This window comes from Neoarius graeffei, chromosome 23, assembly GCF_027579695.1.
Source record: "Neoarius graeffei isolate fNeoGra1 chromosome 23, fNeoGra1.pri, whole genome shotgun sequence".
NCBI classification, from domain to species: Eukaryota; Metazoa; Chordata; class Actinopteri; order Siluriformes; family Ariidae; genus Neoarius; species Neoarius graeffei.
Window position 1 is genome coordinate 11448682 of NC_083591.1, and position 22841 is coordinate 11471522.

General features: G+C 41.8%; 1 protein-coding gene across 1 annotated transcript in view; it reads left to right on the top strand.

Moving 5' to 3' along the window:
• Positions 1–8277: 8277 nt before the first annotated feature.
• The window catches only part of crsp7 (cofactor required for Sp1 transcriptional activation, subunit 7), a 57391-nt gene continuing 42827 nt past the window's right edge, over positions 8278–22841 (top strand). Inside the window, exon 1 of the mRNA XM_060905262.1 lies at positions 8278–8595. Coding sequence (XP_060761245.1) covers positions 8524–8595 — 72 coding nt within the window. The 5' untranslated portion in view covers positions 8278–8523. The remainder of the gene's footprint in view (positions 8596–22841) is intronic.

A 22841-nucleotide genomic window follows, 5' to 3' on the forward strand; every position in this document is an offset into this window, starting at 1 on the left:
CATAAGTGTGAGTGTGAATGGTTGTTTGGCTTTGTGTGTCAGCCCTGTGATGACCTGGTGACTTGTCCAGGGTGTACCCCGCCTCTTGCCCATAGTCAGCTGGGATAGGCTCCAGCTTGCCTGCGACTCTGTACAGGATAAGCAGCTACAGATAATGGATGGATGTGTTTTATGCTTCACGGAGACATGGCTATGCAGACTCGTACCGGACTCTGTGCTGTAACTGACCAGCTTCCAACTTTTCAGAGTGGACTGTAACACAGATCTCTCCAGTAAAATGAATGGAAGTGGAATCTGTTTTTATGTAAACAGCGGCTGGTGCAGTGATGTGTCAGTGATACTGCAACACTGTTCTTCTGACCTGAGATCATTTTTCATTAATTGTAAACCCTTCTACTCCCCCTAAGTGCACTTCATTCATTCTGGTCAGTGTTTACATTCCAGTGAAGGCCAACGTGCAGGGCGCACAAGTGCGTGCTGGACGACCAGATACTGGGTGTGGAGCAGACTAGCCAAGACTCCCTAGTTATTGTCCTTGGTGACTTTAACAAAGGTAACCTCAGCCACGAACTACCCAAATATAACCAGTTTATTAAATGCCCGACTAGAGAAGAGAATATTTTGGATCACTGCTACACTACAGTCAACAATGCCCATCACGCCATCCCCCGAGCTGCACTGGGCCAGTCTGACCACGTCATGGTCCACCTGATTCCTGCATACAAGCAAATATTAAATCTGAGGAAACCTGTAGTAAGGACAACAAAGATGTGGAGCAATGAGGCTGCGGAGAACCTTCAGGCATGCTTGGGTGAGGCTGTGACGTCCAACATCAGCTTCTGTGAGGACTGCTGCATTCCATCATGAACCAGGGTGAGTTAGAATAATGACAAACCCAGATAAGCTGTGAACCAGGTGATTGTAGACTTCAGAAGGAGCTCTGTCACACCCTCCCCATCACCCTGTTTGACTCCCCAGTAATCTCTGTGAAGTATTTCCACTTCCTGGGCACTACAATCACTTAGGACCTCAGGTGGGAGACAAATACCTGCTGTCTCACTTAGAAAACACAGTTGAGGATGTACTTCCTGCAGCAGTTGAAGAAGTTTGATCTGCTAAAGACAGTGATGGTGCACTTTTACACTGCCATCATAGAGTCCATGCTCACCTCCTCCATTACCTTCTGGTACACTACTGCCACTGCCAAGGACAAGGGCAGACTGCAGCACACTGTTCGTTCTGCTGAGTGGATGATTGGCTGCAACCTTCCATCTCTTCAGGACCTGTACGAGTCCAGGACCCTGAGTAGAGCAGAAAGGATTGTGGCCAACCTCTCTCACCCAAGACACAAACGTTTTGAATCACTCCCCTCTGGTAGAAGGTTGCGGTCCATTAGAACCAAAACTTCATGCCATAAAGCCAACTTGTTCCCCACTGCAGCTGGCCTCATCAGTAAGGTCAGAGACCCCCACCAACTCTAAATTCAAACTTTCAATCTGTATCATTAATGCACTTCGTCTCTGAACTGTGATTTTGCACATCTCATGGTCATGTCATACATCTTCATTCTCCATCCATCGATTATCCATAACCGTTTATCCTGTGCACAGTCACAGGCAAGCTGAGCCTGTCCCAGCTGACTATAAGTGAGAGGCAAGGTACACCCTGAACAAGTCACCAGATCATCACATGGCTGACACATAGAGACAAACAACAATTCACACTCATATTCACACCTATGGTCAATTTTGAGCCACCAATTAAGCTAACCTGCATGTCTTTGGACTGTGGGGGAAGCCGGAATACCTAGAGGAAACCCACACAGACACGGGGAGAACATGCAAACTCCACACAGAAAGGCCCCTGTCGGCCACTGGGCTCGAACCCAGAACCTTCTTGCTGTGAGGCGACAGCGCTAACCACCACACCACCATGCCGCCCCATCTTAATTCTGTGAACTTTTATTGCACATTCAGGCTCACACTGTACAGCTTGGTTATTTATTTAACCAAGTGGCACAGCTGTGTAGTGGTTAGCACTGTCGCCTCACAGCAAGAAGGTTCCGGGTTCAAACCTCACGGTCGACGGGGCCTTTCAGTGTGGAGTTTGCATATTCTCCCCGTGTCTGTGTGGGTTTCCTATGGGTGCGCCAGTTTCCCCCACAGTTCAAAGACATGCAGATTAGGTAAAATACCCAGCCACTGGGTTTGTACAAGACAGTGCATACTTAGTGCTGGTTCCAAGCCCGGATAGACTGGGGAGGATTGCATCAGGAAGGGCATCCGGTGTAAAACCTATGCCAAATTTGAAGGCCCAGTGAGTATGAGCTAAACTGGTTATTAACCTTCTGAAAAATAAAGTCAATTAACCCGTTGCACATATTCTCTTCTTCTCACACATTCATGTCATGACTTTTCTTCATCTTCATCCTGTGCACGTTCTGGGACATACTGTAGAGATTGGACTTCATAACAACCCAACCCATGCACATACTCCTTAAATATGTCCAGTTTTCAAATTTGTACATTTTAGATTCTTCTTATTTTTTATTTTATTTATATAACTACTTTTTTTATTCTTCTTTAACTGTTAAAGCACGAATCACCAAAGCAAATTCCTTGTATGCGAGAACATATTTCTTCTTCTTCTTCTTCTTCTTCCAAAAAAAGTTCAGGCCACCTTCTGGTGTATTATCGAACTTGTACGTGGTACAGGTTCCATCCATCCATCCATCCATCCATCCATTATCCTTATCCTGTGCAGGGTCGTGGGCAAGCTGAAGCCTATCCCAGCTGACTATGAGCAAGAGGTGGGATATGCCCTTGACAAGTCGCCAGATCATTGCAGGGCTGACACATAGAGACAAACAACCATTCACACTCACAGTCACACCTATGGTCAATTTAGAGCCACCAATTAACCTAACCTGCATTTTTTTTTTGGACTGTGGGGGAAACCGGAGCACCCGGAGGAAACCCGCAAACATGGGGAGAACATGCAAACTCCACATAGAAAGGCCCCTGTCAGCCACTGGGCTCGAACCCAGAACCTTCCTGCTGTGAGGCGACAGAGCTACACACTACAGTGGTACAGGTTAATTATCAAAATGTACAACCCCAATTCCAAAAAAGTTGGGACAAAGTGCAAATTGTAAATAAAAACGGAATGCAATAATTTACAAATCTCAAAAACTGATATTGTATTCACAATAGAACATAGACAACATATCAAATGTCGAAAGTGAGACATTTTGAAATTTCATGCCAAATATTGGCTCATTTGAAATTTCATGACAGCAACACATCTCAAAAAAGTTGGGACAGGGGCAATAAGAGGCTGGAAAAGTTAAAGGTACAAAAAAGGAACAGCTGGAGGACCAAATTGCAACTCATTAGGTCAATTGGCAATAGGTCATTAACATGACTGAGTATAAAAAGAGCATCTTGGAGTGGCAGCGGCTCTCAGAAGTAAAGATGGGAAGAGGATCACCAATCCCCCTAATTCTGTGCTGACAAATAGTGGAGCAATATCAGAAAGGAGTTCGACAGTGTAAAATTGCAAAGAGTTTGAACATATCATCATCTACAGTGCATAATATCATCAAAAGATTCAGAGAATCTGGAAGAATCTCTGCGCGTAAGGGTCAAGGCCGGAAAACCATACTGGGTGCCCGTGATCTTCGGGCCCTTAGACGGCACTGCATCACATACAGGCATGCTTCTGTATTGGAAATCACAAAATGGGCTCAGGAATATTTCCAGAGAACATTATCTGTGAACACAATTCACCGTGCCATCCGCCGTTGCCAGCTAAAACTCTATAGTTCAAAGAAGAAGCCGTATCTAAACATGATCCAGAAGCGCAGACGTCTTCTCTGGGCCAAGGCTCATTTAAAATGGACTGTGGCAAAGTGGAAAACTGTTCTGTGGTCAGACGAATCAAAATTTGAAGTTCTTTATGGAAATCAGGGACGCCGTGTCATTCGGACTAAAGAGAAGAAGGACGACCCAAGTTGTTATCGGCGCTCAGTTCAGAAGCCTGCATCTCTGACGGTATGGGGTTGCCTTAGTGCGTGTGTCATGGGCAGCTTACACATCTGGAAAGACACCATCAATGCTGAAAGGTATATCCAGGTTCTAGAGCAACATATGCTCCCATCCAGACGATGTCTCTTTCAGGGAAGACCTTGCATTTTCCAACATGACAATGCCAAACCACATACTGCATCAATTACAGCATCATGGCTGCGTAGAAGAAGGGTCCGGGTACTGAACTGGCCAGCCTGCAGTCCAGATCTTTCACCCATAGAAAACATTTGGCGCATCATAAAACGGAAGATATGACAAAAAAGACCTAAGACAGTTGAGCAACTAGAATCCTACATTAGACAAGACTGGGTTAACATTCCTATCCCTAAACTTGAGCAACTTGTCTCCTCAGTCCCCAAACGTTTACAGACTGTTGTAAAGAGAAAAAGGGATGTCTCACAGTGGTAAACATGGCCTTGTCCCAACTTTTTTGAGATGTGTTGTTGTCATGAAATTTAAAATCACCTAATTTTTCTCTTTAAATGATACATTTTCTCAGTTTAAACATTTGATATGTCATCTATGTTCAATTCTGAATAAAATATGGAATTTTGAAACTTCCACATCATTGCATTCCATTTTTATTTGCAATTTGTACTTTGTCCCAACTTTTTTGGAATCGGGGTTGTATGTGCAGGTTTAAAATCAGCCAGTATATATAGATAAAAACATTTAAAATGAGTTTTAGCAGCGTAGGATCATGCTCTGCAGCTCATTCTTGAAGGTGTTAACTAAGGTGCAGGCAATAGTAGATGATTGCAGGTTGTTCCACAGTCGGATTGTATCAGGAAAGAATGAATGCTGATAAATCTGCGGGCTGTTACTAAAACCCGTGACACAGAACGGGCAGTGACCTCCCCACAATACGGGACGGGATGCGACACCTACCTTATTGTCCATTATGGGATATAATTTGTTAATTAATAAATAATTAATTGAAAAATTCTTGTGTTGAATTGTCATTTCTTCTTCTCATGTCATACTCATGTAATCTACGAGTCATCCTGCCATTGTAATATGGGACGTGAAGACCAAAGAAGAAATAAATATTAACACATACACACTAATTTGTTTATTTCTTTCTTTTCTTTCTTTTGATTATTTTTAGGTGGCACGGTGGTGTAGTGATTAGCACTGTCACCTCACAGCAAGAAATAATTTTTAAGTGTGTTTCCTTTGTTTTGAGTGGTATTGGGAAGGTTAGATACATAGTTCTTCGTCTATCGACTGAATTTTCATCAAACTTATGTCGGATATCATTTTTGTTCTGTCTTCCAGTGAAGAGTTTCTCAGTTAGACAGTTTATAATAAAATAATTATTACATTTCTTGTACAAGATTAAAATCCCCTGAATTGACAGTGGGGCCAGTTGTGGCTGTATAGGTTGATGTCCCATTATATTTTTCATTAGAAACACAAATTCTAGGGGTATTGCTTTAGGTTATTTAACAAAGTCTGATTTGGAAGGGTTGAAACTGTGTTTAGTACAGAATTGTTCATAGTCTAATAAATTACCATTTGCATCCATTAAGTGAGCTACAGACCAGATAGTCCTCTCAAACCAATCTTCATAGAACAAAGATTTATTCTGGGACAAAATATATCTATTATTCCAGAGAATGGTCATGTGGGGTGAAAAGTTATGTGCATACAACATTTTCCAATATATGGTTATGGAACTCTGATAATGATACAGGAAGTTTATTAATGTCAAAGTCTGAAATAAGAAGAAGTTTCAATCCTCCAATTTTATTAAAGAAGTGATTTGGAATACAATACCCAAAGGAGTTGGCATGTTTGATCCAAGGTTTTAGCCAATTTATTTTCAAGGTTCCATTAAGGCAATCAAAATCAATAACTTTTAGGCCTCCATCTTTTATTTCTTTAACCATATTCCTTTCTTGTTTCATGTAATGCGGATTGTTTGTCCAAATGAAGTTCATATTAATTTGGTAGATAGATTTTATTAATTTGTTTGGAATAGGGGCGGCACGGTGGTGTAGTGGTTAGCACTGCCGCCACACAGCAAGAAGGTCCTGGGTTCGAGCCCAGTGGCCGACAGGGACCTTTCTGTGTGGAGTTTGCATGTTCTCCCCGTGTCTGCGTGGGTTTCAAACCGGGTGCTCCGGTCTCCCCCACAGTCCAAAGGCATGCAGGTTAGGCTAATTGGTGGCTCTAAATTGACCATGGATGTGAGTGTGAATGGTTGTTTGTGTCTATGTGTCAGCCCTGCGATGATCTGGCGACTTGTCTAGGGTGTACCCCGCCTCTCGCCCATAGTCAGCTGGGATAGGCTCCAGCTTGCCTGTGACCCTGTAGATAATGGATGGATGGATGGATGATTATTCTTAACTAACTAGAGTATGTTATCCAAAGTATGCCATGACAATGAAAACTATAGTATGTTATCCAAACTATACTGTGACAGGACAGCTAAGGTAAGATCCCCCTGGATGGGACAGGACAGCTAAGGTAAGGTTTAGATTCTCATTTGTCCCCAGTGCCATTTCCCTGTTAAACTCAGATCCTCACTGATCACTTGACTTGATTTCTGGTGTTGTTTATGGCATTTTATGGTGTGATGATGATTTTATTTTATTATGATGTTTTTTTTTACTTTCTTTTAATCTTTTAACTTTTTAATGACCAATTGCACTTTATGGTCTGTCCTGTGTTATGTGTTGTCTATATGTGTTTATGTTGTCTTGCTGCACACTCAATCGCCCCTTTTGGGGACAATAAAGTTGAAAGTTGAAGTTGAGTAAGATCCCCCTGGATGGGACAGGACAGATAAGGTAAGATCCCCTTGGATGGGACAGGATAGACAAGGTAAGATCCCCCTGGACGGGACAGGACAGCTAAGGAAAGCTCCCCCTACATGGGACAGGATAGATAAGGTAAGATCCCCCTGGACGGGACAGGACAGATAAGGTAAGATCCCCCTGGACAGGACAGGACAGATAAGGTAAGATCCCCCTGGACGGGACAGGATAGATAAGGTAAGATCCCCCTGGACGGGACAGGATAGATAAGGTAAGATCCCCCTGGACGGGACGGGGCAGATAAGGTAAGATCCCCCTGGATGGGACGGGATAGATAAGGTAAGATCCCCCTGGACGGGACAGGACAGCTAAGGTAAGATCCCCCTGGATGGGATGGAACAGCTAAGGTAAGATCCCCCTGGATGGGACAGGACTGATAAGGTAAGATCCTCCTGGACGGGACAGGACAGATAAGGTAAGATCCCCCTGGACGGGACAGGACAGATAAGGTAAGATCCCCCTGGACGGGACAGGACAGATAAGGTAAGATCCCCCTGGACGGGACAGGACAGATAAGGTAAGATCCCCCTGGACGGGACAGGACAGATAAGGTAAGATCCTCCTGGACGGGACAGGACAGATAAGGTAAGATCCCCTGGGACGTGACATGACAAGAGTTCAATGTCTGTGACAATTATTCCAGTCTGTGACGGGATGGAGAGGCCATTGACCATGAGCAAGAATATGTCATGTCACATCCCGGGTTTTAGTAATCGTCAAATCTGGGTCCGTGTGAATGGTATACTTATCAGTAAACTTGATCCTAATTCTAATTCTGATTTTAATTCTGATTCTGAACAACAACAACAAAGAACCTGACAGGAAAGTATTCTGTATATTCAAGGTGTGTACCAGAACCAGGTCTGTGACGATTCTCAGTCATCCAGGTCATGGTAAACTATGGGTGGTAAAAGAGAGCAACTGGACTTGCTTGAAGATTCTTGAAGACGTTTCACCTCTCATCCGAAAGGCTTCTTCAGTTCTGTCTGACTGGTAGGGAGCATCAGGTATTTATCCTCTCATGGATGAAAAGCTCATCTAAGGTGTCACTGAGTCATCCTGTCGGTGTGGGTCAACTGGCGGCTGGTTGTGAACGGCCTCGAGAGTCGTTAGGATGATCAATGGAACTGGACTTGCTTGAAGATTCTTGAAGACGTTTCACCTCTCATCATTACCAGTCAGTTCTGTCTGACTGGTAATATAGTGTATTATACAGTGTATTATACTCACTGGTTCTGATTATACCAGAACCAGTCAGTATCATACACTGCTGCGAGCTGAGCAGGGATCTGTGCGTGCACGCGCGCGTCCGCGCTGACGTCATGACGTTTTCAGAGCTCCAATTTCCCATAATGCATCGAGAGAACGTTTTGATCCAATTCACTTCATGAAATCGGGGAGGCACTCACCGCTATGAAGCGAAAAGAAACGACAACTGGCCAATCTTCGTTATTCGGCTGAAATGGTTGAGGAGTTCTTAAGCTAACAGTCATATAAGAAACATGCGGGTAGGATACGTCAAGAATATTCAGAAAGAGCTGTAGTTTCTGCAGTGTACGAACCCTTAAACTCGGAGGATTTTCCCCCGTCGGCCGCTTCGCACCGACCAGGCAATGACAACGGCCTCCGCAACCCCGCAGCAGATGAGAGAGCGGCTGCTGCAGGCCATCGACAGCCAGAGCAATGTGAGTAGCTCGTTAGCTAACTAGCAGCACCTTGTTGGTTTGCCATTTCGTAACGTTAACTTGTGAATTTTTTTATTTTTCGAAAATACATTTCAAGCAAATTACCTCAACTCGACGTCGGTGTCAAAAACGGCTTGGTTTATTGTAAAATAAGATGGCCGGTTAAGCTGCTAAAGCAGCCGGCTAACTGTTAGCTGAAGTTTAGCGACGAAGTTGTTGTTCTTGTAGCTAGCTTACCTCAGGTAGTTTTATTAACTTCGGATTTCACACGCTGTATTTGTGACGAATAACTAGTTACTTGCGTTGTTTGAGTTCCAAAAACATGAACTTGTATGCGTTATAAATATTAGACAATAATTAATGTAAGCTAGCGCTCAGCTAACTGCATCTTCTCAGTCAGTCAGGGTGCAGGCTAGCAGTTAGCTGTTGAAGTAAATTAGTTGTAAAAACAAAACATGACATTTATTAGCTATTCTAGGATAATGAAGCATTTTGTAGAGGCATTATTAAGAATGCCACCTAGTCATGTTCACATGGAGCTAATGAAAAATAAGTTGACGCTAAATTTGCTAAGTAAGTGGGTCTCTGGGCTGCACTTTCTTAAACTTTTTTTTTTTTCCTTTTACTGACATTCAGTGTCGAAGGTCTTTAACATTGTGCTGAATATGTAACGCAATATTTTGTACTAATTAGCTGACGTGATTAAAGGAAAATAATGTGCTACTCATCCCAGGGCTGTGTTGATTTTGTTTGTATAGTTGTGAACATGTTCAGTTAGTCAATCGACCTGCAGAGTTTTCACATCAAGATCCTACTTCTGGATTTATCAGCGTCTCAGCAGCCTCACAGCAAGAAGGTTCTGGGTTCAAGCCAGTGGCGGCTGGTAGTCTTTCAAACAGGGGAGGCTGGTCAGTTACGATATTTCCAGATTTTAAAAGAAAAAACATCAATTTTGCCCATACTCTTGCCTCTGATCTGGCTGATTGTTGGCAGGGTCACAAACTGTGAAATAACAGGTTCTTTTGGCCCATTAGCCTACTGTCCAATATACATGATGGTGGTGTTGGGGGGGGGGTATATTTTAACATTTTATATTTTAAAATTGTGGCATGTTTAAAAATTTTTCATTATTGAAAGCAGCTCTTTGTCAGGAACCTCAGCAGTAGAGCTGGGTGCCACACATTTCATTCAATGACACTTTCCCTATATTTTACTTATTTTGACTGAGAAATGTTTTATTGACAATTTTGATAACCCTTCACTTTTAATCCAGGTCTGTAGTGTGAAATGTTCTCGGCTGTGTTTTTGTTTAAAAATGTTTTCCAAATTGTAGCCGTGTTTAATTCATATCCAGAAAAATATATATTCCAATATAATATACTCAGCATAAGCATTTTAAATAGATTCTATATTTTTGGTCCATCCATGACGTATTACTAAAGTAGCCTATTTACTGTTGTTGATGTGGGTCACTTGCTGTTAGCCAATTCACTTTCTCGTACCAGGAGAGCTGAAAGGAACGAGTATTATTCCCTACCTTTTTCACCAAGTCAATTTGAGGCGTTGGTCTACCCTGCTCTTTAATTTTAATTTTTTCCTCGAAAGGAAGACTGGCAAATGGCTTCGCCAAAATTAAATCAGCAATGCTTGGCATCCGTGTGCAGCTTTCTTACTAGCTGACTAGCCCCCTCAAGTTCAGTCACTCAAATAAACGAAATTTCTGGAACTAAGATGCGTAGCAAACTTGACAACACTACACTTTATTTACAATGAAAATATATACAAACTAAAAAAGCTGGTAGAAACCATATGTAATGAATGAAATCGAAATGTAAGCTGATCTCTTACAATACAGCACAGCACTTGCGAATCCGCATGGGACTGAACTGAAATTCACCGCTGCCTGTTGAAACGAGCTGTCAATCAAAGAAAATATCCGGCCGCTTTCACCAATCACCAGTCTCCTCGCGGAAACTGCCATGTCCCTCCCATGTGAGGCTGGGAGTCCGTAGGCGGGCATTTTCGCAGTATTTGTCCAATAACCGTCTTGCATTTTGATATTGAAAAGCGCATAGCTCCCAAATGCCATTGAAGTCCACTGAGGCTGGGCTGCATCGCGCTGTCACGAGGGGGAAAAACTCACGCGCACATTAAAGTTATAAGGGAATGATTTCGCACTGTAGTTCGGTTGAGCACATATATTTCTATGATTCTGGATCTGAAATAGCAATGTTATAAGGTCGGCTATAACATAAGCCTAGCGCAATTCATCCTACATGATGTTCGTCATTTTTAGAGGAGGCTGAGCTTCCCTCGTTGTCTTGGAGCAATCGCCCGTGGTTCAAGCCCAGCGGCCGGCAAGGGCCTTTCTGTGTGGAGTTTGCATGTTCTCTTCGTGTCTGCGTGGGTTTCCCCCACAGTCCAAAGACATGTGGTTAGGTTAATATTGGGCGGTCTTGGGCTGAGGTGCCCTTGAACGAGGCAACTGCTCCCTGGGCGCTGTTAGTATGGCTGCTCACTGCTCTGGGTATGTGTGTGTGTGTTCACTGCTTCAGATGGGTTAAATGCAGAGAGGAAATTTCACAAGTGCGTGATGGCACGGTGGCGTAGTCGTTAGCATGGCCGCCTCACAGCAAGAAGGTTCTGGGTTTGAACCCAGCGGCCGGCAGGGGCCTTTCTGTATGGAGTTTGCATGTTCTCCCCGTGTCTGCGTGGGTTTCCTCCGGGTGCTCCGGTTTCCCCCACAGTCCAAAGACATGCGGTTAGGTTAACGTGGGGCAGCCTTGGGCTGAAATGCCCTTGAGCAAGGTGCCGAACCCCTGACTGCTCCCCGGGCGCTGTAGTGTGGCTCTGGGTGGGTGTGTGTGTGTGTGTGCGTGTGTTCACTGCTTCAGATGGGTTAAATGCAGAGGATGAATTTCACTGTGCTTGAAGTGTGCATGTGATTAAAGGTTTCTTTCTTTCTTAAGAGAATAAAGTTTTTCTTTCTTTCTTTCAACATTTGAGGCCAGTAGGTTCATACATGTTTCATGTAGGACCGTGGCCAGTTACAGCTAACAGGTTACGATGATTAAAATGCCCCGTGAAATAGTAATTCGTTTATCTTCAGTCCGATCAACTTTTATTGTCGTCAGGGTTATGGTGGATATCTCAGGAACACCGAGCGAGTGACGAGAACACAGTGTGAATGGGACACCAGCCCATCGCCTAACACCATGCGCACATGTTGATCACTAGGAATAATTTATCATACTTGGTTTATTTACCAGCTTGATTTTGGAACGTGAGAGGAACCTGGAAGAAACCCACGTGGAAGTCTGCTCCGATAGCGCAGGTTCAAACCAGAATCTCTGAAGTTGTGAGACAGCAATGCTACCTGCTGTGCTGCCCTAATTGTTGTTAATAATGATGACAATGACAAGAATAATTCATTTTAAAGCATGTTCATTTTGTACAAACTATTTCCATGTAGCATAGAATTGCAACTAATAGCTTGTTTGTTGTGGCTACTTGTAAGAATGAGTGTAACAATAGCGCACTGCGCATACCCGTTACAATCATCAGAACGGCAAATCGTGATCTCACGATACGAACAGTTGATCTCGCGTTATCAAAGGTATACAAGAACGAGTGGCGGAGCCACTAGGTCATCGTGATGTAAGAATGAATGTAACAATAGCGAAACTTTGTAACCAATCAGCACTTATCCTTATCAAGTTCGATTACACGTTCTACTCCGCGATACACTTCGGAACCAATCAGAGCCAGAAACGAAATTAGAGAAACCTCGTTTATAACTTTGTAGTATCGAAAGATAATCGGTGGATAAAAAGATAAACAAAATTCACCTTCTCATTTGCCAAGGCTACTGATTCGATATCAAGTAAGTGGTGATTTATTTTAAGAAAATTTACCGTTTGGTCCTTTTGAAAGGTCAAATGAAAGGTTTTGTAAAGGTGTTTTTTTTATTTTTTTTTATTTTTTATTTTTTTAGCTTTTTGGCAGATATTTATGTCAAGAATTCCAGCCATTCAACAAAAACTCGAGAAGGCACCGAAAACAATGTTGGAATCTTTTGAGTGATCTGCTCGGCTTGCAATTACAAAATTCCCATGTGGGAATAAATCAGCTCCTTCGTGGGAACTAAGAGTAAAAGTATAATTGGTCTCACTTCTGCTATTTGCTTTAGTTTTTTAATTTGAATTTTTTTTAGTGTCTTTATACTTGTGAAACAAAATGTGCTCATTAGTACTAAATAATACTTCTAAGACAATTCATGAACAAGTGCTTTCTTACTATTTTGAAGAGTTCACAGCAGTGTATTTTGAACAAAATGCAGTAAACGAAATTGGTAACCAAAATACTACAAGCCCTGATGCTGCTCACAGCTTGGTTGATGCTTGCATGAGGTGAGGATCATTGATAACATGTATATGTGCTATATTTACTGTATGGACATGGGATCAGAAAACAGTTTTATTTATAAGCAGTAGCCACATGTACCCGTACCTGTTTTTGTTCTGAGGCTGCAGGTCCTTGTTGCGTGTAGTTGTGCAATGTCTGTGCTCATGGAGGTCTCTTTTTCATAATTGTAAACAGGAATACACTGCAAACTTGCGATAACAAACTCTTTTACTAAAACTTTCACATATAATGAACAAGCTTGTTCCCCCCACCTTTAGTGACGATGAGTCAGTCTTAAAAAAAAAAAATTGATCACTGTGTTGCGTCCACGTGCGTTGGCACTCTGAGTGTGTGCAACACCATTAGGGCTAATTACAGTACTTTGCACCTGTTCTAAGTTGGAGTGCAATCACAGCGCACACTTATAAGTCACTTCGCAGACTTGAAGTATATGCGCTGCATCTAGCGTCTCACGTTACCAAGCCGTTGTTCTGTAAAGTTATCCTACCTCTTGGATTTGTCCTACCAAGCCTACTGCGCATGCGCAGAACACATGACGTCATATCTTGGAATTTGGACCGAGTTTTGTCCTACCGATCAGCTGGGCTGATAGAAAATCGGTGAGTATTTCACGCATTTGTAATGCGTAATGTAGGCATATTTGCAATTCAGAAACGTATAAAATACAGTATTTATAAACAAACGAAACGATGCCCCGTCATAACTTTGACTGCACAGTGCCCACTGCGTGACAGAATTAGCAAGTTCTCATCCAGACCGTTTTATTATTCAAAACAAGTCATTACAAATTATTTGACTCTGCCAAAGACTCGACCAATACGCACAAAACACAAAAATCGGCAAATGCGTGAAATACTCACCGATTTTCTATCAGCCCAGCTGATCGGTAGGACAAAACTCGGTCCAAATTCCAAGATATGACGTCATGTGTTCTGCGCATGCGCAGTAGGCTTGGTAGGACAAATCCAAGAGATAGGATAACTTTACAGAACACCGTGTATCTGTGCGTTGCCTCCCTGGTTTTGACTTTATTTGGACTCTGCCATTCTGTTTGTGCCTTGTTTGACCTTTTCTCATTTCATAGTCCTGCGTTTGTCTTGCGTCTTTGAACTCTTTGCCTGCCTGTTTGTAAATAAGCACACTTTTTTTTTTTTTCTGCAATTACATCCGTCATTTGCCTGCTTACATGACTCACTGACTACGTTTACATGCACATCCAAATCGAGCTGCTGTCGGTAATCGAGCTGAAGGTCCCAGCAGGGTGCCAGAGAAATCCAATCCTACATGCACAGTGTTTAAATCGAGCTATTGTTATGAGGTGCATTGTGCACCCGAGCCACAGGTGGCGCTACACGCCCCATCGTGTTGGTACACTTCCAGTTATCGTCATGAAGAAGAGGTATTCAAGAGTATAAACAAAGTGACTACAGGCGGAAATTAGCATGCACTGCTATAACCTGGTACAGACATCTGTCCTGACCACAAGGATAATGTTTAATTTGTGCACTGTCCCTTTTAAAAATAAAATAAACTCTAAACTCTAAGAAGAGTGTTTGTAGTTTGTATGTACGAACAGAAGTGTTCCTAATAAAGTGGGCGGCTAAGGTGACGTGTCATGCCGACCGACGCTGTTTTTTCGACACAATTCACAGCTATGCAACAGCTGTACAGATGTATTTGGTGATACAGTAAGTGAGCTAAATTTTAACAGTGCAAACAATGCCACAAAAAGAAAAGATTCATGCCGTTGTCATGATTCGTTGTCATGCCGACCGAGGCTGTTGTGTTTCCCTTGTGGTCTTGTCACTTCCGGAAGGGGCAGTGCTGAAGTAAGTAGCTCGAATACGTAGCTCAATAGGGTTTACATGCACAAAGTAGCTCGGCAGAAATCGCATAATCTAGGTCGTGTAGCTCGATTCCAAGAAATCAAGTTCGGTTCAATTTCAGCCGAATTAAGGTGTATACATGGCATTTTGAACTTCGATTTCAGTCGAGCAACGGCAGAAATTCGATTCTCTCTATGTGCATGTAAACGTAGTGACTGAGCCATGCGTTCCTCTTCCCACTATAGGCAAGCAATAAGTAATCAAGTCTGCAGTCAAGTTAACAATTTAATGCCATAAAACAAAGGTTTAACGAGCCTCGCTTAGGTGTCCATCACTAACAGTTAGAGACTGGTGATCAAAGGATTGATATAAGGATGAAATGACTGCTGATGCTGCTAAACTTAACACCTAGTTAAAGTGTACGGTTGGTGTTTTTATACCCCCCGCCAAGACCCGCAGCACGATATAAAACCTCATCAGTGGTTTGCAAAACATGAATGAGCTGAATGGTGAAGATTTAGGAAACCTAGTGAGTCAGTGTGTGGACATTGACAACGATACACTGGTAACCTACGTCATTTTCCATAAAAGATGAAGAAATCCTCACTTCTGTTCATGATCCTTTAACTTAACTGTGATGGTGACTCAGAAGGAGAAATTAGTGGTGAGGAGAACGTGCCTAAAATTTTGCAAAGAACATGAATGTTTGGTGTGACACACAGGTCCATTTCGGTATTACGGACTTTTCAGTATAACCAACTATTTGGATATCATCCAAGGAGTTCGTTATAGTGTGGTTGCAGTGTACATGTAAATGTTTCTTGTCAGACGTCGGGACGTGAGGCCCTGAACTAGTGACTCAAGTCCTATTCACAATAAGTCTGTTGTGTCGAGACCTCATTCTCTATCATTTGAGCCCACGCCAGCTGTGTAAGCATTAGAGGTATGTTAAAAAAAAGTTCCAGCTGTAAACTCAATAGAAATCACGTTAATGCCAGAGAAACCCATTGAAATCACAAACCCGCACTTTTATTTAAAATCATAATGCACAAGGCTGTCATGATGCAAGATGTAGCTACGTAAAAGTTGTGCAACATAGGAAAACAAAATAAACACACCAATTATTCACTGTCTCACTGACTGACTCATGTCGCATTTTTGGGTTTTGTCATGACCGCTGACAGGTCCAGGGTCTCCGCGGATCCTTAAAAAGTCTTATTTTTAATATGTGTTTTTTAAGGTCTTAAAAAGCATTATATTTCGCTATTTTTTGAGCTATGGTATTAAATTTCACATGGGAGGTATTAAATTTCATCCGGGTAGCCTACGGTAAATGGAAAAAAAAACATATGTCTGGATTTTTTTTCTGCGCTAACGTTATTTATTCAACCAGCGTCGTTTATTATCAAGATGCTGAACAAGTAGCACAAGAGCCGTTGTGTGTCTAGCACTAGTTCTAATAGCGCAGGAACCACGCCACAGGGGGCAGTGTGTTCTTTTATCCATGTAGTAGAACCATTGAGAGTAGAGCAGACGAGGAAGAAGTGGTTGAACTTGAACATGAACGGAGATGGGGAAGTGTAAGTTTAGTAACAAGTGGCTTGAGGAGCCAAAATACAAAAGTTGGCTAACAACAGCAACTTCAGAATATGAAGCGAGATGTAAGGTATGTCGGAAAGACATCAAGTTAACAGCAATGGGCTGTAAAGCCCTTGACGCTCACTCGAAAGAGGAAAAGCATATGCGCTATGCTGCTAGTCGGGCAACAACAGTCCCCATGCCAATGTTCGCCTCTACGGTCACAAAAAGTGCAACGCCAGCTTTAGCGTCTCCGGGTCCCAGCACAAGTGCTTTCGCGGCATTCGCCTCAACCGCTACGCTGAAGGCAGAAATACTGTGGGTTCTGCAGACGATTACCCGACACCACTCATACACTTCAAATGAAGGTGTGGGCGCAGTCTTCCAGGCAATGTTCCCCGATTCCGAGTATGCCAAATGTTCTGTTTTGTAAACTGAAGCTGCACTTATTTATTAAAAAAAATGCTTTGAACTTAACCTAGAGTGTGCTTTTTTTTTTTTTTTTTTTAACTGTACTTATTTGTTCCGCGGTAGTGGTCTAATTTTTTATACTCGGTGGTCTTAAAATGGTCTTAAAAAGTATTATTTTTGCTGACCCTGAGGTCACTCCAGACAAGGCTTCAATGAAGATGAATGAGAGCTCAAGACAGGGCGGACAAAATCTTGCATCGCAGTATGGATAATTTTGTATCTTGAAATGCATCACGATATATTACGTCTTTAAAATTGAAAAATAATCTGTGCAAAATAAGCCCATGCATTCATGACTGGTCTTCAACATGGCTTATAAATAAGCATTTTGTGATCACTATCTATCTGATTTGTTAAAAAGTAGATGGCCTTTTGAGTTCATAAAATTGGTGAAATTTAGTTTCCTCTGAAATCTGGTCATTGTGATGTGTTTATTTCTGTAATATCAAAAAAAAAAAACCAGGCCATTCTGTGGCTGGGAAGTTATTTAATTTGAGGGGATTCCTGAGCAAATAATGTGCATGAAATTGCTCACTTCGCACAGTCAAGCAGACAGAGCGAGTCCATGTGCACATGTGCCAGTTTACCTTCATCTTCATCTTTTGCATTTTACAGCAGCTGGCATCCAGTGTCACATTACTGCCATCTACAGGTTTACCTTTGACCATGCACTTACAGTTCCATCATTCTGTCGCTAAACGAACAGCTGATCACACTGAGGTGCTCGCTGAGCGCCAGTATTTATTAGTTTGGTCCTGCATTTCCTTTCCTTCACAACATGACGTCTTTTCTTCTTGCTTTCCGTTACTGTAGTCGGTCTTTCCAGTTTAATTTGCATCTTCGATTTTTCTCTCCTGTTTCAAATTTGTATCCCACAATGCCTTGTGCAAACAGGGAAAGCCCACCACATGATGATGCATGATGTAATATCTTGAATTGCGTCATGGTGAAGTGAGAAAATGCCAGAGAATTTCAAGCGACGTGGCCCAAAATTTATTAATTGTTCTATTTTTAAAAAAAAATCGAAGTCTGTTATTCGAATTCAGTAGCTTGAAAGATCTGAAGGGCAGTACAGCTTTAAACTCAAACCACGTCCAGGCGACGGAAGTACCTCCCTTTTTAGGTGCATGTTCCCCATCTTTTAGTGGGGTCAATGCCTGTTCTGTGTCGGAGTGTGTCCTACGGTGTGTATCATTGTAACGCACAGCCCAAGCTCAAGAGCAAATGAGATTCAGCAGTGTGAGCTCTTCTTGCAAAAAAACCAATTTGACTCTGTACCTGTTATGGTGGCGTGTGAGTTTGTGCAATATTGATTTGATTTTTTTCAAATATCACACACTATATTTAATCATCCTGAACCATTAGCCTAAAGACAGGAAGGTAATAATTTCCACCATTTAAATTTTTAAGAAAAGTAGGAGACCGTGTAATAATTGTCTTGTAAAAGATAATTTCCTGCTTGTAGTGATGCCATTTGTGGAATCGGGAGAAAACATGAACAACTTTAGTTTCCGTCTTTTTTTGTTAGCAATAAGCTTTCCACTTAACTGTGATGTAATTTATCCGCTCAAGCAGTGATCTTTGTAGTCATTGTTTTAGATTTAACAAGCTAATATTTCTGCACGTTGATTTGATCCAAAGCAAATACAGCACTTGTGTATAGACAGTATCTCATTCACAGTTAAAGGAGAACTGAAGTCATTTTTAAACTTGCTTTATTTCTTAACGTGTTAATTCAATTACATTTTCGGTTTTAATAACCTTGTATTGTGACTCGTATTGGCAACTAAATATTATACTTATCGGCCTGTTCAGTTTTTAGCCATGTTGAATTTAGTTTGTTCGGTCCACGGCAGGTGTCGCTTATCCGTGTGATCCCCACGAGACTTGTGCGAGACTTCGAAACGTTAAATGTCAGCTAGGTGTCCGTGCCGCCATTTTGAAAACTGTTTTCCAAACGAAATATTGCACAAAAACAAGTTTAAATGACGATTACTGCCGACTTTTTTTTTTTTTCAAACTTTCCTGATTGCTATCAAAACAAACACAACTTCCAGCTTGATTACATCATTTGGAAGAAGGCGCGTGTGTCTTTTGACAACGTTGGCAGATGTTGGTCACTTTGATTTCCGCTGTACGTTTTACATCCGTCCTACGATGTCTCGCACAGGTCTCAACAAATCTCATTTACGGCCATTGCTTTGACATACGGACTGATATTACATAGCATATTTCAAACACTCATAACTTGCCATAGCGGTGACAAAGTAGCTGTCAAAAGTGCATTCCTATATTTAATAAAATGAGAAATAGAATTTTGATGATGATAACTTGCCTTCAGTTCTCCTTTAAGAAATGCTGCTTTATTTCTGATGCGATGCCCAGCCATGTTGTTTTGACGTGACGCCGTTTAATGAGGCATGGAGTTGTAGTTAAGATGATTACACCTGGCTGAAAAATAGGAAATTCAAATGAGTTTTCTTTGGCTTTTACTGGTTGGAGGTGGGGAATTACATTGCAACCTTGAGTCAAATACATGTTATCAGCTACACAGTCAGGAACTGTGGCAAATGCGAAAAGTCAGCTGGATGGTGGATTTTTAAGTAAATCTGTAGTAGTAAGCAGTTGGGAGGGAGGAATTGCATTTAGATGTGTTCCTTTTACAAACGGAGTTCACATGGCTAACGTTTTCTCTGTTGATGCTGCTCAGTGTTGAGCAGGAGAGCAGCAGTCAAAAACACAGCATTTTTAATCACTATCACCATTAACAACTTTTTATAAAGTGTTAGATCTTGCACATTGTTATAGGCTAATTTAAAAGTAGACAGCCTTTCGATTTCATAAAATCAGTGAAGTTTAGTTCCTTCTTTTAATTTGGTCATTGCGATGTATGTCTGTTTTTTGTAATATCTTTAAAAAAAAAAAAGAAAGAAAAAGGAAAAAGGCCATTCTGTGGCTGGGAAGTTATTTAATTTGAAGGGATTCCCGAGCAAATGTGCATGAAATTGTCCGCTTCGTGCAGTCAAGCAAACGGAGGAAGTCCATGTGCGCATGCGCACGCTTAGCTTGGTTGTCATCATTGTCTTCATCTTTTGGGTTTTACGGCAGCTGGCATCCACGGTGTTGCATGACTGCCATCTACAGGTTTACCTTTGACTGTGCACTGACGGTTCCATCATTCTGTCGCTAAACAAACAGCTGATCGCACCAAGGTGCTCGCTGAACGCCGATATTTATTAGTTTGGCCCTGCGTTTCCTTTCCTTCACAACATAATGTATTTTCTTCTTGCTTTCCGTTATTGTAGTCTGTCTTTTATGTTTCATTCACACACTCGCATCCTCCATTTTTCTCTCCTATTTCATATTTGTGTATGTACCGTATTTTCTGGACTATAAGCCGCTACTTTTTTTCCTAGGTTTTGAACCATGCGGCTTATACAAAGGTGCGGCTATTCTGTGGATTTTTCTTCCACCGCTAGGGGCGCTCTAACCGGAAGTAGAATCAAAAATAAGATAGACGAAAAATCAATGCAAAGAAGAATTAGCAGCTCTTTAGCAGATAGAACACGCACGACAAATTACTAACTGGTAATTATTTTCAAATCCAGCGAAGATGATTAAAGTGACTTGTGGTTTCAAACACAGGAGAAATGAAGGTAAATAAATACCGGTTATTTTCTCTTGGTTCTGTTCCGTTTTAATCAGCAAAGTTGCTGCCGTGTTAAAAGGCACTGTTCGGAAAGAATCTGTTCAGGTACATACATGTACATTTACAGTACAAAATCGTTCTGTACATGCAGTAAATATCTAATTTTTCAACATAGATATCTGCGGCTTATAGCCCGGTGCGGCTTGTATATCTTTTTTTTTTTTTTTTTTTTTTTTTTTTTTTTTTTAAAAATAGAGCGGATGCGGCTTATATTCAGGTGCGCTCTATAGTCCAGAAAATACGGTGTGTGTGTGTGTATATATATATATGGGATTCAAACTTGCATCCCACGATGCCTTGTGCAAAAAGGGAAAGCCCACCACGTGATGTATGACATTAGTATCTTGTATTGGGTCATGGTGAAGCAGGAAGAAATAGTGGAGAATTTAGGGCTGTGTGACCCTACGTTCATTAATTGTTCTATTTTTATAAAATAAAATTGGAAGTCTGTGATTTGAATTCAGTAGCTTTTGGTCCACTAAACACAAATATTTGGGTGTCAGGAAAAATTTTTTGTATGACCTATACTTGAAAAATCTGAAGGGCAGTACAGCTTTAAGGTTAAAATCTGATTCCCCCAGTGTTTTTTGTTTGCTTTGACTGGTGATATCCCTACTACTACTACTTCGTCATCATCTACCACCACCACACTGGATGCCCTTCCTGATGTAACCCTTCCTAATTTACTTGGGCTTAACATGTTAACGTAGATTTTCTTTCACGTTTAAAGAACTTTTTTTAAATATGTGCCGTCTACCTTGACAAAAAGCAAAGGAGCCATGCAAGATGAGAGCGAAAACTTGGTCGTTTTAACCATTTTCATTTAAAAAAATCCTTCAGTAGGGCAGCACGGTGGTGTAGTGGTTAGCGCTGTCGCCTCACAGCAAGAAGGTCCGGGTTTGAGCCCCGTGGCTGGCAAGGGCCTTTCTGTGCAGAGTTTGCATGTTCTCCCCGTGTCCGCGTGGGTTTCCTCCGGGTGCTCCGGTTTCCCCCACAGTCCAAAGACATGCAGGTTAGGTTAACTGGTGACTCTAAATTGAGCGTAGGTGTGAATGGTTGTCTGTGTCAGCCCTGTGATGACCTGGCGACTTGTCCAGGGTGTACCCCGCCTTTCGCCCGTAATCAGCTGGGATAGGCTCAAGCTTGCCTGCGACCCTGTAGGACAGGATAAAGCGGCTAGAGATAATGAGATGAGATGAAAATCCTTCAGTATATACTGTCCAGTGTATATACTTTATTTAATGGTGATTTTAATATCCTCCGTGTACCTCAACCAAACGTCAGAGTGCACGAGATGGGGGAAGTGGGCACAGCTTCCAGGAAGTTTCTGTGCAGATCATTCCAGATTCACATGTCGGTTGGCTCGCCTGTCATTTAATTGGGCTGTAAAATACTGCTCTGCCATATTTTTGAGTGACAACTTGTACAAATGTGTCGCCAGTGTTTTTGCAGAGATTATGTGCAAAATAAGTAATGGCTGGTGGGTCTCGTTTGTTTGGGAGTATATAATATTACATCACTGGATATTGTGGCAGTGAAGTGTAATGCAGGGACAATAATATCGTTATTGCACAAGCCTAGCGGAGTGTGGAGCAGATTTCCTCATCATGGTCTTGTCCCATTATAGAGTTAAGCAATATCGCACAAGCGAGCGTGCGGTTATACTGAATTTCAGCACGTATTGATATTGCTGTGTGACTGCAAGCGTGATATCACTTTTTTTTTTTTTTTTTTTATTAATATTATAGAGCGGCAGCTACAGTTATCGGCACCTTAACAATCTTTTGGCCATTTCAAAAGTAAAGAATTTCAATATGTAAATTGTGCATGAATAATTACTCAAACTTCCACTAGGGAAAAAAGTCGATTCCCGATTGCTTAGCGTATCAGATCATGTGACACCATTACACAATTATATAGACACCTTTGTCCACAATTATCGACATCCAGATGATTTTATAAAAAATAATCGGTATGTGGTATTGTTAGTTTTTATTTCAAATTTGTTTTATATAGACTTATATTTAGTACAAAATATCTTTTAGGCAGAAAAAAAGTGTTTCCGGTTACCCGACCGACCCTAAACTTTTTTTTTTTTCGTTTTTTTCCCAGTCGCGACTTTTACATATAACCCAACCACGTGAACCAGAAGTTTTTGTCACTCACTGGGAAAATCAGGGCTTTCCACAAGCGCCGGCTGCCGGCCATACAGCCGACTACACAATTAAGTCCAGCCG